The sequence below is a fragment of the Notamacropus eugenii genome, chromosome 2 (assembly GCF_028372415.1).
Source record: "Notamacropus eugenii isolate mMacEug1 chromosome 2, mMacEug1.pri_v2, whole genome shotgun sequence".
NCBI lineage: Eukaryota > Metazoa > Chordata > Mammalia > Diprotodontia > Macropodidae > Notamacropus > Notamacropus eugenii.
The window spans coordinates 276,039,462-276,058,955 of record NC_092873.1 but is presented as its reverse complement, the minus strand read 5'-3'; the positions used below and the strand labels follow the sequence as shown (position 1 = coordinate 276,058,955).

The 19,494-nt window shown below is 36.7% G+C and overlaps 1 protein-coding gene across 2 annotated transcripts in view; it reads right to left on the bottom strand.

Moving 5' to 3' along the window:
• Positions 1-233: 233 nt before the first annotated feature.
• PALMD (palmdelphin) overlaps positions 234-19,494 on the bottom strand; it is a 69,006-nt gene continuing 49,745 nt past the window's right edge. For both annotated transcript variants that reach the window (XM_072644095.1, XM_072644096.1), the window contains exons 4-8: positions 9,143-9,257; positions 8,972-9,005; positions 8,733-8,846; positions 6,144-7,220; positions 234-646 (exon numbers count right to left, since the gene is read on the bottom strand). In XM_072644095.1, coding sequence (XP_072500196.1) covers positions 603-646; positions 6,144-7,220; positions 8,733-8,846; positions 8,972-9,005; positions 9,143-9,257 — 1,384 coding nt within the window. In that variant the 3' untranslated portion in view covers positions 234-602. The remainder of the gene's footprint in view (positions 647-6,143; positions 7,221-8,732; positions 8,847-8,971; positions 9,006-9,142; positions 9,258-19,494) is intronic.

The following is a 19,494-nucleotide window of genomic DNA, read 5'->3' as shown; positions in this document are numbered from 1 at the left end:
AACTCCTACTTCGGGCATCTAATAGTCCCATGATCCTGGGCAAATCATTTAAACTCTCAATATTCTTAGGCAATCCTCTAAAACTCTAAGTTGTAGATGAGTGGCTCATCTGTGTAGGGGAAGGGAATTTCCACAGAAGGAGGTCTTGACATTGATGAAACCACAGGGGGATGTTATATTTCCTAACCAAAAAATGACACTACCAATTAGTAACATAGAGTTACTCAATTGAATTTCTATTTTAAATAACTTTATTTTTAACTTTAACAAGCTCTTATTAGAAATGCTTTGGTATCAATTCAATAAAAATATGCTGGAATTTTCCATTTAAAGCATGTCATTTAATTGCAATGGGTGAACATTTGCCTTTCCCACATATCTCCATATTTTTCACAAATAATGGTTACCATGAATACATGGCATCATATGCATGTATTATATCTATCTATGCACATAACATGTGTATATTTTTATACACACATTATGCCACTTTGGGGATGGAATTCAGGAGAGGAACAAAAGAAAACCCATCCAGAAAACAATGTGAAGACTTTCTTCAATTTCTTCTTTCAGAGATGTTTAATTACACAAGTGAGCATCTGTCAGATCACCTTTTTTCCCAGTTTTGCCATTCTCATCCTTAGTGCTGTGAATTAGAGAGAGAAAAAAATATATATGTTAACACACGACCAACTTACTAATTATAACTCCAAATATCTTTTGGGTAGGAAAAAGTGGAAAGCAAGCAACATACCTCCAATGGTTTGGTCCAACACCGTAAGCATTGATTTATGCACGAAAAGATAGTAGAAATAAGCGGTGGTTAACTTAGAACAGAAGTATGTTCAGAAATAGAAGGAGCCTATTATTATAATGATTAGAAAAATTAGTGCTAGATTTGCACAGCAAATATCCAATTAGTGCAGTAAAGAAATTATTAAATGTAGTTAGGTACATACAGGTTAGTAGCTGCCCATATTTTTTAGTTATATCCTACAGAAAGTATCTAAGCAGTTGCTATTTGAGAACTTTGAAAAGGTTTTTTCCCCACTTGAATCTATATAAACACTGGGCTTACCCTGTGATCCTGATGCTGAGAGATCAAAATTTATTTCAGAGAATCATAGAAACTCATAGCTGCAAGGAGATTGCTAAAGAGTTCATTTAATTTGGCAAATGTTTATTATGGGTTTACTTTATGCAAAACACTATGTTAGGTATTACGGACACAATTTATGCCCTCCACAAGTCTATAGACCTAGGAAGATAAGAATCTCTCTGTCACTTACTACCTCTGAGACTTTAGGTAAATCAGTCAAACTTTTCAGGCCTCAGTTTCTTCAACTGTAAAATGAAGTGTTTGGACTAGATGATTCCCAAGATCTGCATCTGACTATGGATCTATGAACATGTACAACTCCTACCTGAAGTATGAATTCCCTGTAAGATATTTCTGACAAGAGATCACCCAGCCTCTGCTTGAATACCTCCAGTGACAGCGAATATTCAACTTCTTGAATCAATCCCTTCTACTTTTGGGTAGCTAGTTGTTAGCTGTTCCTTGTCATACTGAACCAAATCTGCCTTCTTGTGCCTTCCAGGCAGTGCTCAGAGTTCTCGTTTCTGAGGCTCAGCAAAAGCTGAGTATTTCCTCCACATGATAGACATATTTAAATCAGACTAATGTGATCATTTAGTATCATTTAGGACTTGAACCAATAATTAAGAGCCTTTAAATTGGCCTAAACATATCCCATCTTTGGATTACAAATCATTGGTATACTTTTAGGAACATGTAGAATGTACATTTTGGAGGGCAGAGAATGGTTTTTGTTTTGTTTTGTTTTTGTGATCCTGGCACCAAGCATAGTGTCTTCCACAGAGTGGGCATTTGTTAGATTAATGATGTGCTGCAAAGAATGCAGAACATATTTTCACACCTACCGATTTAATCTTTGCATAATTCCAATGATGGTCTAGTACTATGCTGTTAATAGGTAGGACATTCTGTACAGCATCGGGTACAACCATACTTAAGTCAGGCAGATATATAATTACCTCTGTGCCTGACTGCCACACTCACTTGCTACTTGTTAGAGTTGTAGTTTTGGTTTAAAGAATCCTAGGATGGCAAGCTCTCTGATTGCTCAGCCAGACAGTAATTTAAATACCTTTAAATAAAAGGAGTTACAGTACCACAGAATATAAAATCTGCAACTACCATTATTTTCACTCAAGGCAAGTGGCATTAGAGATGCAGGGGAGGCTCCCCTAGAACATAGCCAGTGTGGGGAGAAAGTTCATGCTGGAAACATTCTAAGGTTTCCACTTTTATAAAAGTATATCCACCAAGAGGAAGAAGCACATCTAATTGATAAGACTGGAGTTGGTCAGGGGAGAAAGCTTTCTTAGGAAGATGCCATGGATGCCCTCCAAATTTCCTACCTTAGGACAAAGGTTTTGCTGCTTCACCCTGCACTGTAGAAAATAGTTTTTAAAATGTGAGAAAGGAACCTGATCCTTTGGTAATCCAAGACCTACACTGAAACTACAATCACACTTATCAAGACATCATATTTATAGAGAATGTTTTCTTTTTAAAGACTTTCAAAACTACTTTTTCCCCCTTGGATGTTAAAGAAAATTAAGACTTAAATAGTTTTTTTTTTTTCTAAGTATACGAACAGTAATAAATCTCTGGATTTGGTCTATGTGAAGCCTAGATGGAATACTATCCCTTTACCCTTGACCACGGAATAAACCACAAAATGAATAAACAATGCCAAAGCAGGCGGCAGAGTTTGGACTGGAAGGAAGATTTGTCTATTTCTCTAATTCTTTCTATTCCTATCTTCTCACACTATAATTTATGCTCTCTACCCTGGAGAGAAGGGAAAATGATTTTCTCCATGCTGTGGTCAGTGTAGAGAGATGTTTATTCAACAGGCTTGAGGGCTAAGGTCACAAGTATCCCATTTCATGGGTTATCATATTTTAAAGGGCTCTTGAGTACAACTATCTAGTTCTTTAAAAAAAAAATGTGATGTTTAAATGCCTATGATTTGTTTTCTTTCTATTTTGCAGGTTCATGATGCACAATCAAGGAAGGGTAGATCCTAGGAATTAGAGCTCACTGGAGGTCAGGAAGACCTCTACATTTGGCAACTATGTCTAGGTTCTCTTTTTCCCCTTCTTGGATTCAAAGACATTGTTCTGGATAACCCTGGCTTAGTTGTCTAGCTTTCCAGTGGCAATTTGCAACACTGCCCTCACCTTTTTTGACTGCTCAAAATACCATTAAGAGAGTCCACAGGTTTCACATGGTAGGTAAGGATTAGGTAGAGGAGACAAGGAGAAAAAAAGGAAGTGGCAGGGACTGGGATGGGGGAGAGGAGAGACAAAGGCAGAGAAACAGAGACAGTCAAAGGCAGAGAATTCAGGGAAGGGAAGAGAAGGTAAGAACTAGAGAGTTGCTGTGGGGGTGAGGGGGAGAGATTCCTGTTTATTTATGGACTTGACTAAAAGTTCCTTCCCATAATCAAATTTTGTGATTTTCTAAATAGAGCATTAGCAGCTCCATTTAATAGTCCAATAAGAATCTATATTTAGCACTAAGGTGTCTATAGGACCCTGTCAAAAGTGCTGTCTAGAATCTTGATTGGTCTACCTGATGCTGTTTCACAGATCTCTGAAGTTGGCATATTTTGGCTTTAGTGTATCCAATTGCCCTTGGCTAAGTAAGTCCTCTTCCAAACACATCCCTCTCCCCAATGTCATCTAAGGTCCTCATGTTCTCTTAGTCCTTCCTCCTCTGAAAAACAGATATCAGGAAATAATCTGTTACATTCATTCACTGTAATGTGCAAATTACCGAAAAGGTTTTAAATATTACCTCTCACAAGGTAATTTCCACTTTTGACTGTACTCTTAAGGAATACAGCCAAAGGGATGAAGCTGAATTCAATGGAGGAAATCACTGAAAAGATTGTAGTAGCAATTTGTTTTAAACTGGGGGGAGGGGGGAATGAGGGAGCTTCGCAATGCCTTTGAAATCAACTTTCATAGGTAGCTACTTGCCCTACCTGTGTGTAAGGCTGAATCTGCAGACTTAGATATGTATATTAGACTATTTTCTTTACTAAAGTTCCATCTCAGATCTGTAATTCATGGTCTAAATAAGAAAGCAGAGATCTGAAACAATTTAATGGGAGAGGTAGTGAATTTGGAGTATTTTATCTTACAAGCAACTTTTAGTGATAATACACAGTCCTTTGAATTGTTGCTTTGTCTGGAATAGGTTTTCCTGTTTTGATTATTTTAGCGCAGTGGCACGATTAGTGTTTTTTGAAAAAGTTAGTCACTTCCTGCCTTTCTCCACTTTGCAAATGTGTTGACACCGTTAGAGCAAAAGAAATGAGGGTGTTGAAGCGACTTGGTTAATTTCCAAGTTCAAGAAAGGGAAGGTTTTTAAGATAGGTAATGTAGTCATTGTTGATCATAAACAGTCTATTATTCTTTTCAAAGCCTCCCCAATTGTTTTCTTAGCTGAAATTAGGCTGAAAGGTTTAAAGTTTAAACAAAGCTCATTGTTGGAACAGAAGGGAAAGCTGGTGGTGGCTCAGGCTTGCTTTTGTGAAGTCCCATCTTTTCAGTTCTGATCTAAGATTGGATTTTAAGGGCACGCTCTCCAGAAAGCCAAAAGTTTCTACAAATAACTAAACTAGGTTTGGAATTGGCACATTTAATTTAATTAGTTAATGAGTGGAATGGAGCTCAGCTGTTTGTCAGGCTGAGTGCAGCCTTATGGACACTTAAACAGCATAGGAAGACACTGTTTGGAGAATGCAAGATGAATCATTCCTTTGAAATGTTTTGGATTTGTTGGAACTTTAAAATCATTGCTTTTCAATAAAATCCTCTTTAATATAAGCTTTGGAAATTCTTTCATTTTCTATAATCCTCAGTGCCTCTGATTCTTATCTTTCAACAATCAGTCAAAGTTGAGGAAGTTTATGGGAAACTCCCAGTATAGGAACTCCTTCTACCAACACAGATTACATATTGTTTATGATTCAGTTCATAATCCTCCTAAAGTTGCCCTAGGCGTAGATAGATCAACTGATTTGTCTAGGGCCATCCACCTAGTAAATGTCATAGGAGGTATCTGGACCTCGGTCTTCTTGACTCCATGCCCAGCATTGAACATCCTATGCCATGGCTTCCTCTGCAGTTAATACAATCATTCTTGTTAAGATGTGCCTATTTTTGTTCTTTACAAATGTGAAGTGGAAATCAATACTCTGTCTGTGTCCTGGTGACTGAGATGCAATAAATCTAAAAAAAAGATGAGATCATTTTTATAGAAAAATGTCAAAGGTGTTTTTTTTCCATTCATGTTCAGTTATAAAAATTGATAACATGAGAAATGTATGTATTTGTATAGCAAATCTGTTGAAAAATAAATCTGCTGGACTGAAAAAGAGAATGCAGAATTTAAAAGGTATATACAAGCATTAGGAAAGCTGGTGTTTCTCCTATTTAAAAATATAGAAAAAATAAGGAAACAGGTAATAAAGTTATTAAAATGCAAAAACACAATGAAGGCAAGGTAGGAAAAGTACCAGGAACATAAAGTCTGTTGCTTGGCTTTTCTTGAAAATTTAAGGCATATGTTACATGATGCACAAATAATCTTGAAGTGTTTGATATGTACAGAAAAAAATAATACTTGTCAGTTATCCAACATGAAAAGAATCTAACTCTATTCACGTAGCATGTCTGAAGGAGAACTTTAAATAACTAAGATAAAATAATGATATATACAGGTATGACTACAGTCTTTGTCCATCCCCTCTTCCTGACCACCAAAGCCATTTTTGGGGGCTGTCCTTGGAAGATTACCCACGTTTAGTTTAAATTTGCCAAATTTAACCTCATGTATAAGAAGAAACATGAGTTAATAACCTGGATATATAGTGACAACAATTCAGATGAACAATTATGATAAAAAGTCATTCTGTGTTAGTTTATCTGATGATCCAAGAGGTGCTAACCAAGAAGGCTTATTAATCAGAAAGAGCAGTTTAAGGAAGCTGTTCATCACATGAGTGAACAGCATTGACATGCCTTGTCATTTTTATTACCTGTGAGGGAAGGATCCTCTGTCCCATCTCCAGCTCTCTGGCTATCAACGTTAGGATGGTGGATGGGGTGGTTTAAGCTTTCCTTTTGTTCATTCAAGGCTATGGGCTTTTTGTGAGGTGATTGATGGCTTGAGTTTTCATGTGGATTGACTTCTGATCTCTTCCTGGGGAGTGGTATTGGCTTAGCAGGCTGGTAAACTTTACTGTAGTGGCCCACGGGATGATAGGATGGTTTCTCAGCTTCTCCTTCCTCCTCTTCATCATCATCAATCACCACCAGTTCTGCATGGATGATTCCATCATACCCTGTTAGGAGCTTTTTTTCTTCTTCATCCTCCTCTGCTTGCTGATATCCCATAAAAATCATGGTAACAGGTTTTGAGTCATCTACATTACAAGGCATGGATTGAACAATGTTGTACTTGATGTCTCCCTCTTCTTCCTGGACAGTTGGTGAAGAACACTGGTATACTGATTTCCTAATGGATGACTCTTGGGGGCTCTCTCTTCCTTTGGACAAGGGCACACGTTCCTCTTGCATCACATTTGTTTCTTCCCAAGATGGCATCATCTTTGGATGGGTATGAAGGCTATTCTCTGTCTGCTGAACCACTGATCTGGGGCGAGGTATTGGTCGCATGGTGCTGAGATGACTGTCCTTCTGTAAGCCATTTCCCAAGTTGTGTGAAGAACCATTTAAACTACTGCCTAGTCCATTAGCTTGAATGTGCATCCTTTCTTGAAGATTTGGTCCAGGGGTTACACCTTCTTTCTGTGGGGTTAAAGGTCTGCTAAACTGGTTGGCATACACAGGCTCATGATATTCAGTTGGAGACTTAGAGTTTCTCTCTGAGGCTTGTCTTAAAAGTTCCTCTACCTCAATGGGTGCTAGATCATCAGTGCCATTATGTGCAATATGGTGATTGGAACTGACTGCATAGATTGATTTTCGACCATCATCATAGACTTTTACACCTGTACCTTTAAAGTTGTCAGATGGGAGAGGTATTGAAGATAGTACTGTGCTCTCTCCAGTCTTCATGTCTTTTTCAACTTTTATTTCCATGGTGTATAAAGCTATTGAGAGAGAGAGAGAGAGTTCATTTTTAATTTAACATTCATTCAACAAATGTTTATTGGGGCTGTTATATGTAAAATCATATTCTAGGTCATAGGGACACAAAAAGCTTAAAATTCAGGATAGAGGATAAGAAAATATACTGTAATAAAAAGCAGAATATGGAAAGGTCTTATGACATCATGATCTCATAGCTTCACAACCCCCTCCCCCCTTTTTTTTCTACCGCAGAAGGACTGTGGTCTTGGTTTGCTGTTGCCTTTCAACAGATTTTTATTCATCATCTCTCCTCTCTGGACTGTTTCCCTCCAGGCAATGTTAGCCTGCAAGAGTGAACATAGACTTCTGCCTTTATTTTCTCCTTGCTCTGTATATATCTTGTTGGTTCATGATTGTTTTATATTGTCTACCCCATTAGACTGTGGGCTACTTGAGAGCGGAGATTGTCTTTTACATTTCTTTGTATCACTAGCTCTTAGTATAGTGCGTGTAACACAGAATAGGTACTGTCTAAAAGTTTATTGAATGACTGACTGACTTTGCTCACTGAAGATAGTGCATCTTTCTCTACATTAATAAAGGTTTACAGCTACACACTACTGAAAAATATACAAAGGAGAATTCTGACAGAGTGTAAGTTTTTTGAGGGTAGGAGCAAATCTATTTTTCTCACTGTATTCCTAGTGCTCAGTACACTTTCTGGCACATAGTAAATGCTTGATAAATGCTTCCTGATTGATTGACATGGGGAAATAATGCTTTTATTTCTGGCTGAAATTCTTTTCTTCTGGCCTCCCAAAATTATCTCCCTGGGCTTCAAGCCACTTTCCCTGACTTCAGAGTTTTACCCTTCCTTCTTCTAGAGATTTTGATGCTCTGGTCTTTGCATGATTGAGACAACTAGCTGAAACTGCCTTTTCTACTTGTTGCCCAATACTAGAATCTAGGCTCTGTTTCCTGTGATCATTAGACCACATGATCCTCTTCTCTGAGTTTGGTGCCCTTATTTGGCATGTTCTCCCTACAATTAAACACACACATATGTGTATGCTTATATGTATATATACACATATGTGTATGTGTGTACATTTACCTGTGTGTATATATGTATATATGTGTATATATGTATGTATGTATATAGACATTCCTTAGGGTCAAGAAACACTAGATACCTGCCCATGGCCTAGCCAAATACTGTAAACCCCTTTATATTCTAGGAAGTTCACCTTCCCAGAGGAATGGTTTATTAGGCTCTAGATGGTCCATGAGAAAAAAATTCTTTGATTACACAAACTAATAAAATATGCCTCCCTCACCCTTATTTACATTCATAAGGACTAGTATTTAACTAAAAACAATATCACAAGTCTGTGAGACATACAAAAAGACAAGTTCAGGGGACTTTAGCATTAGAACTCTAGTTGTAGCCAGAGTACAGACTGGTACAACAAATTTTGAAAATTTCAAAGCCTAAATTCTAAATCTGCCAATATGATGAACTGCTGGGATACCTTTTCTATTTTGCTCATCCTTTTCTGTTCCTTCATCTCTTTCCCTCCTTAACCTAGATGGTATGTAGGATTTTGGAAGATCAGGGATATTGGCATAGATGTCTTCAATGGTCTCTGTGAAATTGAGAGAGAGTCAATGTAAGTTTAGAATATTTTAAACCAATGATAAAATTGTAAGCAGGCTTATAAAAACAATACCTTCATTTTCTAATAACCAGATTGCCTCAAGCTATACATACCTTCTGGTTTTTCTGTCTTTTCCACCTTCACAGACTATAAAGAAAAAACATTTTTGTCACCATTACAGTTTTTGAAAATTAATTCAAAAATAGACTAAATTTTAGTAGTATTGGATACTATTGGAGGACTAAGTCTGTGAAGGAACAATTTTTAAAATCCTCACTACTTACCTTTATAATGTCTTCTGCCGTTCTCTCAACTGATTTTAGTTTCTTTAAAATTGCCTCTTCATGAACTGAGATTTTCAATTCTGCTTTTTCAAGCTCTTCAATCTCTTTCTCAAGTCTGAGAACAAAAGTTTACAGAATTGGTAAAGGTTGATACTATAGCATATTGGTTGTCAAATATTTGCTAAGAAGATTTTCACATAAAGGAAAGGACTGAGTAATTTACTTGGACTAGGGTTCCATTTTTTCACTAAATACTTCCTTTTCTGACTGTCTGTGGTGGGAACATGATCTACAATTCTTACTCTCCCAAGAAAAGACAAGCTCTAATAACTCCTAACATGTTGGAAGACTTTGAATATGAATATTTCCTTGGTCTGGTGCTTTTTAACATTTTCCCCAGTTTTCTTCTAAATTAACAAGTTGGTATAGATAGTCAACATACCAGATAATACAGTCAGGATGCAAGATGATCTTACTAGGTTAATACAGGGAACTGAAGCTAATATGATGAAATTTTGTAAAGATAAATGGGTTCAAAATAATCAATACCACAAGTATAAGATAATAGAGGGATGACTCAACATGCGTATGTATGTGTGTATGCATCTGGATCTATTTTCTTCTGTCAGGGGATATGTAAGCAACCATTCCTCTGTCTACACTAAAATTAAACAGCTCTGCCATCAATAGAATTTGCCCCTATAGAGAACAACCCATCTATGACTTAGTAGGTAAATCCTAGTGAGTTGTCTGAGGCACATCAATGACTATTTTTCAAGATTGATTCCATGTCCTCTCACCCCCCCAGTTCTATGATTTCCATATTATTTTTGAATAGGTTCTTTGTACTTTATTAAATTTCTATACTTTTTACCTTATGCAAGTTCCTGAAGGTTGTTATTATTTCCTTAGGATTCCCCCACCCCTCTTCGGTTATTTTCAGTTGTACCTGATTCTTTGTGACCCCATTTGGAATTGTCCTGGCAACTATATTGGAGTGGTTTGCCATTTCCTTCTTCAGCTCATTTTACAGATGAGGAAACTGAGGCAACCAGGATTAAGTGACTTGCCTAGGGTCACACAGCTAGTAAGTATCTGAAACCAGATTTGAACTCAGGTCCTCCTGACTCCATAGGCCAGTGCTCTATCCACTGAGTCACCTAGCTGCCCCTATCCTGCCCCTAGGTAGGGTAATGTCACACTCATTGTTCAGTGGTAATGGGAAAGTGCTATAGTCTAGTGTTATCTAGTGGAAAGAACATGGTACTAGGAATTAGATCTAATCTTGGCTCTCTTATTAATTATTTCATCTCAAGCATGACACTTGACCTCTCTGAAACCTCAGTTTCCTTAGAAATGAAATGGGGACCTTCAATCAATCAACAAACATTTATTAAGCACCTCCTGCATTCTGAGGACTGTTTGAGTCACTGAGGATGCAAAGGTAAAAAAAAAAGTGGTCCCTCCTGTCATTTGAACAGAGGCCATGACACTTCCATAAATGTCTGTATAAAAATCTAGTAGCAAAAGAAGCTGACAATGAATATGCTATAACCTCACAAAGAGCCCTAATAATGAATGTTTCTAAAGTTCTCTCAGATCCTCAGATGAAAATTATATATTAGGTCATAGACACATGACACTTACTGAAACTATTCACAGTCATTTTGTCATAGCTGACTCTCACTTTTAGAGCTGGCAGTATGGTGTAACTGAAAGAACCCTGGATATGAAAGTTGGGAAGACCTGGGGTCAAATTCCACTCTAGACAATTTTCTAACTTTAAGACCTTGGCAAGTCACTTAGCTTCCTCCTCTGTAAAATGGGGATAATAATATTTGTATTACTTACTATATATGATTATTGGGAGGATCAAATAAGGTAGTATTGCAAAGTGTTTTGCCAACCTTAAAATACTACACAAGTATCAGTTACTATTAATTTGGAAATTTTTTTGGCTTGGATTATTCAGAATCACAGGCTAATAGACCATTAATTCATAAGCACTTATTAAAATTTCTATTGAAATACTGAAATATTTAATTTCTACTTATATAGAAATGTATACTTGCAAACCCTGTTTATAAATGGATGTGACCCCACAGAAAATACCATCAATATGGACAGCAGGAATGTGGAAACTATGTAAATATTTGAAGGATCTGTGATTCCACAGTATGGGAAACTTTCAATGTGGGGACTGTGAATGCCCCTTATAGAGAGTGAGCCATCTACAGTAAATCCTAGGGAGTTGTCTGAGACACAAACTGTATTGGGTGACTTGATCAGTTTTACACAGTATAAGAGTGAAATTTAATTCAGGACTTTCTAATTTCAAATCTAGCACTCTCTCCACTATGCCATATTGCCTTTAGGACAGTAGAATCATATCTAATAAATAAATGGTAGGGGTTCTTTTATTTTAAGGAGTCAAAAAAATTTGCTAGATCAGAATGACATTTAAACTGAGGTGTGATTCAGGAATCTATATTTGAAAGTGCTGAATTGGGCAGCAGATAATTACTATTGGTAATAGCTAGCAAGAAAAACGATGTTAGTGGGTTAAGAAGAGGGAGTCTTCATAATCTGCTCCATAACTGTACCCCAGAGTTTTGAAGATTTAATAACAGCTTACATTTATATAGTACTCTGAACTTTGTAAAGCCCTTTCAAAACATTTCATTTGATCCTCAGTACAATTTTTTTGAGGTAGTTGGTATTATTAACCTCCATTTTAAAGATGAGAAAGCTGAGGTTTAGGAAGCTTAAATGACTTGTATTTCTAGTAAGTGTCTGAGGCAGGATTCAACCCAAGTTTTTCTGACTCCAAATCTAGGGCTCTCTTCATGGCCACAATGTAGTGACTATTACTGAATGCCAGTGCTGAATATTGAATACATTGTCAAGTTACAGAGAGAGCGATTCAACTTTATAAAAAGCCTGTTGGCCTTTTAAAAAGGAATTCATTTGAAACAGGGGTGGAGAATCTCTGGTCTTTGGAATGATCAGACTCTGGATTTAATTTCATTTAGCCTGTGGGACAAATGCAGATAGTTAATATCTCAATTTATGCCCATAGTGACAAAAAAGCAACAAAGCTTTAAAACACAAGATGGGGGTATTGCTTCAAGAAAGTCATGCGATTTCCCTGTGTCTGGGGGCACTTTGTTTTCTCTCTCCTGGTATTCCTCTTGATTTGTGTGAATCTGCAGCTCTGTCTTCCTCGATGTGTCTATCTTGGTATAAGAGTATTTTGGATTTTTTTCTCTGTGTCTTCCACTTTATTTTCTTCCACCTTTTTTCTATCTATCACTTTTTCTTAACTGGCCATAATTTAGAACCATAAATTATTAGAACCATATATTATTAGGTACATTTATTAAATTTAGTTTTGTTCCTGGATCTTAATTTCAAGAAATGCTTCAAATTAAGTTATTTTTCATTTATTTGATCTTATATGCACATCCTTCCTCTTGACCTACTTGACTCTCAGTATATAAAAATAGTTTGCCATCCTTAATTTAAAGCTACAAAGATCTAGAGCTTAAATTCGTACTTCCTTGGGACCTTTTGTTGGGAGAGGACTTTCAGTGGCAAAGAATGAACTATCAAGTGAAGGTGGGAGAAAAGAGGATACTTTCTTTTTTTTCCCCCTCTTATCCTGAAAGCTCGTTGGAGATTCTTTTGAAAATCCCTCTTACCTTCCTTCCTGCTATATCTCTCTTACCCTGATGGTTCAGCATTTCCCTAAGTACTGCCATATCCTTTTCTGGTAGGTATTGCCTTTCAGAAAAGGCACTGGACTCCTGGAAATGCTGACTCGGTATGAAAGAAACAGGCTTTGGAGGAAGACAAATACCCTTTTTGGAGCCTCCCTGGCTGTGACAGAGGGCCTGATGGATGCTAATACCTCTTAGAGTTACTGGTAGTTGGTGGGCAGGTACCTGAGTGCCAATTTAGATAAGCAGAGTACATGAAAGAGGAGTTGTAAATGCTCTCCATTACTGGAATTTTTCTTCTGCCTGCTCGTTTCACTAGGGAAGTGGTGGGGGAAGGGCTATTTCCTAGAACTTTCTAAGTAAAAGCAGATATCTTTCAGTTCTTCCAAAGTTTTGGTAATAACTCCCTTTCTCACCAAGGGATAATGCCCTCAATTTAATCCCATCAGCAATTTATTGTCTTTCAAAGAGGACTGAACATAAACTTCAGGTGTCTTAAGTACTGGCTATTTCAGAAAGCAATTTTTTTTTGGCTGCTGAGGATCCATTTATCTCTTTCAGACTTTGGTAATATTAAGAAGGAATCATGGCCAGGTGAGTTTACTATAATCAGACAAACAGATTAGCACCCAGGAGGGGTCTTAACCCCCAACTCTACAATTGCATATGCCAGCTCCTACCCCAACTGTTACCTAATTGTTAAGAAAAAAACTACATCTGCTTTTGAAAGTATAAGTTGTCAACTATTTTGACTGGGGTGGATTTTATTTTCAATGGGGACAATTACGTGGCTTTATATAAGGAAAAACTTCCTAATAATTACAACCATTAGAAAGTGGAATGAGCTGCTTCAGGCAGTAATGGGTTCTTTCACATGGGAGGTCTTCAAGCAAACTGGATAGAGACTTGTTAGAGATGTTACAGAAGGGATTATTTCATTAGTTATGTATTAGACTAGTCACTAGTCAGGGGAGGGGAACCTGCAGCCTCAGGACCACATGTAGCCTTCAAGGTCCTTGGTTGTAGCCTTTTGGCTAAATCCAAACTTCACAGAACAATTGACTGAATTCAATCGAACAAATCCATTTATTAAGGGGATCTGTTCTGTGAAGTTTGGAATCAGTAAAAGGGCTGCACTTGAGGACATAGAGGACCACATATAGCCTCAAGGCTGCAGGTTCCCCACCCCTGCACTAGATGGTTTCTGAAGTCCTTCTGTGGTTCAGTGTTGCAGTGGGAAGAACACTGGATTTGGAGTTAGAAGATGGATGTGAGTCCTGGCTTTCCTATTATATTCCTTGTGTGACTTTGGATGAGTTGCTTAAGCTTTTTCAGTCTTAGGATCCTCATCTCATCTTTAAAATGGAGGTGTTGGATTTGATGACCTCTAAAATCACTTCCAGCTCTAAACTTTATAATCTCATCCTTTATAAGCTCATCAGTTCTGTGATCCTGTGATCTCCTTTGCTAAGTAGGCGCTATGGGGAATTAAGTAAGAGTAGATCAGTATGGCTGTCTTTATTTATTTATTTTTTAATTTTATGTGTGTGTGGAGGCAATTGGGATTCATGATTTGCCCAGGGTCACACAACCAATAAGTGTCTAAAGCTAATTTGAACTCAGATCCTCCTGATCAGGGTCAATGTTCTGCCACCTAACTGCCCCAATACGGCTATCTTTGAATCACAGCATTCACTTTGCTCATCAAAATAACTATGGATTTTATTCCTTTCTCTTAAATAAGATTTTAGAATGGTAAAGGCATGTAGCAAATTTGTACATGTGCTAGCCTTTCTGTGTAAAGATGATTCTCCTGAAACACATTTTGGGGGCAAATACTATGAATTGCTCCCTCATTCTTGTGACCAGTGGTGCCAACAAAGAAAATGGGCAGTGCAATCAGCAATTTACTTAGACTATATAGAGATCCTTATAAGAATCCTGATCCTTAACTCTACTGGTGATTTTTAGAACATAGTAAGAATGCTGCTCTGAGGAAATTCATGCTTATTTTTGAATACTGTATTTATTGAGACAAGGACTTAGAAGGTAACAATAACATTGCACTATCATTGGAATGGCCATAAGTTATCACACACACACACACACACAGGTGCACATACACATTCTATTATATGTGTAGAGTATGAGAACATAGTACTTATTATGCTAAATGCATGACTATCCCCAAGCTAGTATAATCCTGTTATCTTTATTTTATTTTGGGACAAAGAAGCTTAGCATGACAAGTTTATTCAGATCTCTCTCTCTCTCTCTCTCTCTCTCTCTCTCTCTCTCTCGCTCTATCCATCCATTTATACATACATATACATATATATGTGTATATTTACATGTAAAACCAATTTTCAGGTTAATTTACTTACCTCTAGGTCTCAGGTTATCGCAAAGGTTTAAGGATCTACCATCTAAGTTGGTGTAAGTAATCGTGCCACTGATACAAATCATAACCCCTCATAGTGTAAGCAAGCTTTGAGAGAGGCTGTGGGTGAAAATTTTCACCTGGTTGCTCACTTTCTCATGACGATGTTCTTTAAACTTAGGTAGGCTGCTCCTTAGATAAAAGGCATACCACAAACATACTGTAAGTTCCTTGAGGGCAGAAACTAGTTTTTGGTTTGTTTTTGTATCCTTTGAATCTAGCCTGGTATCTTGCACATTTTAGGTGCTTAAGAAATGTTTGTTCAGTTGAATTACATTAACTCTAGCAAGTATTTTAGGTAATACCTGACAGAAAAATTCCATGATGAAACACAGGAGCAGTACTTAAGTAGAGCAAAATAAGGAGAATAAGTAAACTTAATTTGTCAAAGTTTGTAAAGTTAAGATTCTTAATTGAGATTTTGTAGTGAAAAAAGTTGTGTTTCTAAATAAGTTAAACTCACAACTAGTTAACATTGATATTATGTAGCTCATCTTGAATTACTCAAAATTAATAATAATAATAGCTAACATTTATTTAGCATTTTAAGGTTTGTAAAGTGCATCTCAATTCTCACAGTAACTCTGTGAGGTCGATATTCTATTTTTACCTCCATTTTACAGATGAGAAAACAGCCTGTCAGAAGTAGGTCACTTGCCCAGGGTCACAGAGCTATAAGTGTCTGAGGTAGATGGAAAGGAAATATATTCCTAACTTTAAGCTTAAACTTTACTGAAATGAATGATACAATGGATATTATTCATTGTGCATGCTTAGTGGAATGAACAAGTTAATTTAAACTATAGTTTGGACTTTAGGAGAAATAATAATAGGTATACAATCAATAGATTTGTCAAATATAGCCAAATGTAGCTTACCTCTAAATGGAACCTATGAAATGACTATGGTCCAAGAATAGTATTTAAAGGTCTTCTGTGGGGAGTTTGTAGTCATTCAGTTAGCATTGTGTTGACAAGAAGTGGTAAACAAATGGCTGGGAATACAGATTTGTTGTTAGAAATGGAGAGGTTTATGGTGGAAATTCAGAAGTGGAAATTGTGGTGGCCACCAGTAGTTACCATAAGAAGTGATCAAAGAAGATTATGCAAGAAACATATCACTGTATAAATTTAGCACCTCCAAGCAAGAAAATTACCTAGTGGCTATAATTACAATCCAGAATATTACTATTTTCATGAACAGACAACCCATTCTCATACTATGAATATAGATCTAAAATATCCCTGAGAGCTCAATGAATAAACTACATTTGAACTAGTCCATAAGCTTCTTGAAGGCAAGGACTGTCTTCTGTCTCTTTTTGTATATCCAGAACTTAGCACAGTGCTTGGCACATAGTAAGTATTTGTTGTTATTGTTCAGCCATTTTTTTTAGTCAAATCTGACTCTTTGTGACCTTATTTGTCATCCTTCTCCAGCTCACTTTACAGATGAGGAAACTGAGGCAACCAGGGTTAAGTGACTGTCCAAGGTCAAACAGCTAGTAAGTATCTGAGGCCAGAACTGAACTCAGGAAGATGAGTCTTTCTGACTCTAGATTCTGAGCTCTATCCACTGTGACACCTAGCTGCCTTGTAGGTGCTTAACAAATATCTATTGATTGATTGCTTGGCCCATTATCACAGCTTGAACTATTGCCCACAACTGCCTGGACATAAAAACTCAAAAGCAACGTTTTTCATTAATGCCACTCAATCTGGAACAAAAAACTTTTAGAGTATAGAAACTTGAACAAGGAGATAAAATTCATGTGAGAACAGGATGAGATACATAGCATCTCTGCCATGGAGTTGAACCAGGGATGCTTTCAATGAACTTAGAGAAGGTGAGCTTATATTCTAACACTTTTGCCCAACTGTAAAGTTTTTTAATCTGTCTATGAAACAGTTGGCAGAACTCTAAATACAAATGCATATTAGTAAGAATAGTGACTTATCTCAGGAATATTTCTTTCTCAGTCCTAGTAAGATAAAAATAATAACAAAAGTAACAGCTATAATATACAATATTATAGAATAATATAACAATATTATATTGTTACATACACAATAATATAGAACCTTGTTTTTTTCACTATAAGTAGGTCCTTCACTGATGCAGATCAGAACTCTCCCATGACTTAGTAAGCTATGTCATAAGGTGCTGTGACCAAAAATATACTTACTAGCTGGTGCTCAACCTTAGTTGTACCCTGTAATATTAATTTAATTAGACCAGTCCTCAGAAGACACGTGTACAATATATCATTAGATTTGTTCTCATGGTCTTTCCAGCTTGGTGGAACCTGCCAGTACTTGTGCTCTGATGATTTAGTTTTAAGAATCCACATAGGACTCCATTTCACGATAAGGCACTAGAGTGCGAATTTAGTGGAGGGCCCATATTATATTAATTACCTGTCACATATGCCCATATTGTATATAGGAAAGTTCTATAGTTAGGCTTCTCTGTGAATTTTAGCTAGTAGTAATTTTGGGTGGACTGAGGGTAAACATTGTATATTTGTTCTATAATATATAAGCCATGTGTTTGGTGGTGATGACGGTAGGGAGCAATACTATATATTGTCTTTAAAAAAGCTTAGATGTCATGGCCCTCTACGAGAATGAAGGACAAACACAACAACAACTTTGATTAAATCAATAAAAATGATACTTCAGTACTTAAAGAATATATAATTTCTTCAATGTGGCTACTGCTTCAACCGATGCTGACAGAAACATCTGCATGCCTTCCCAGAAAGTTTTTGTGAGCTGCTCTGCCCAAAATTATTCCTTAGCAGAAAGATGACCCTCTCGTGATGAGTGTTTGACAATATCCACAGCTATCACTGACCTAGAGTAGTCAAGTTCATAAAATGATTCACAAACATTATTTTATATGATCTTCATCACAATCTTGTGAGGTAAATAGTGCAGGGATCATAATCTCTACTTTCTACGTTCCGCTACAAAGTCCTCTTCAGATTTTGATTGTAACGAGATGATCCCTGGTTATCTCAAATTGAATAATATTTGTAAAATGCTTTGAAAACCTTAAAGTGCTAAGTAAGTGATAGCTATAACTATTATTGCTATTATTATTGTCAAAGGCCATGTTAATTGCATATAAGCTCTGGCATTTCCTGCTATGCTAGAAAGGCTTCAAGTATGGTCTTAGCTACAGACATGCCTTTTTCTTCTTTTTGGATGAACCTAGATAAGTATAGAGATGCTTATCATCAGCAGGTGGGTCACTTGATAAGGAATTTTTTGACCAAATGTGAGAAAGTGCAAAAATGGTTCCTATAAGGCCACTTTTGTTTCTCCATTGATGGTGGTAGAATGATAGAGAATGGGCAAGGCAATATTTGAGTAACGCCATTTCTAGACTGTTTGGAAATTAGCCCTAGACAGTGGCTGACAATCGAGCATGTCATGGCTGAATAAGGAGAGCAACAGGATGGAAGTTTAAGACAACTACAGGCACAATGCCAGCCAACAACAATATCAGAAGCAGGTGTCAGCTTGCTTTGCCAATTGGGAAATATGACAAATAATTAGGTAACTCAATATATACATATCTATTTTTAGTGTGAAAAAACCCCCTGTTTTTGCATGAGTTTATCACCTAATACATGGTAACCAAGGAGGTAATAATCTTCATCTTAAATGCAAAGCACCCTGTGATGATTATGAACTACAAAATCAACAGGTGAGATTGAGAGAGATACTCAAAGGATGACTTAGAGAGATTAACAATCTCTTCATTCTTTGATCATAGAAAACTCTATGATTTAAAGAAAAATAAAGCACTTCATTTTGAATTAAATACTTGAAGACAAATTGATCTTTATGGAACCAATTTCTGTCATTTATATACTTCAAATTTAATTTTGAAATAAATTTTTGGGAGGTTAACTCTGGAAGTTAGTAGAAGGTATAGCAAATTGATTAGTTGCGGATATCTTTGTGTTCTGACTGGGCAGAGAGTAGACATGTGATTGCAAATTATATTCTTGAGAATGCTAGTACATATTGAGCACTTAATACATGTTAAATAATTGTAATAATAATCCAATTTTACCTCCAACCAGGTGGAGGTAATTCTAAAGTGACCTTCAAGTACTATAGAAGAAAAAATATGGGAAATTAACTGGAGATGTGATTACTCAGAGGTTAGGAAAATATTTT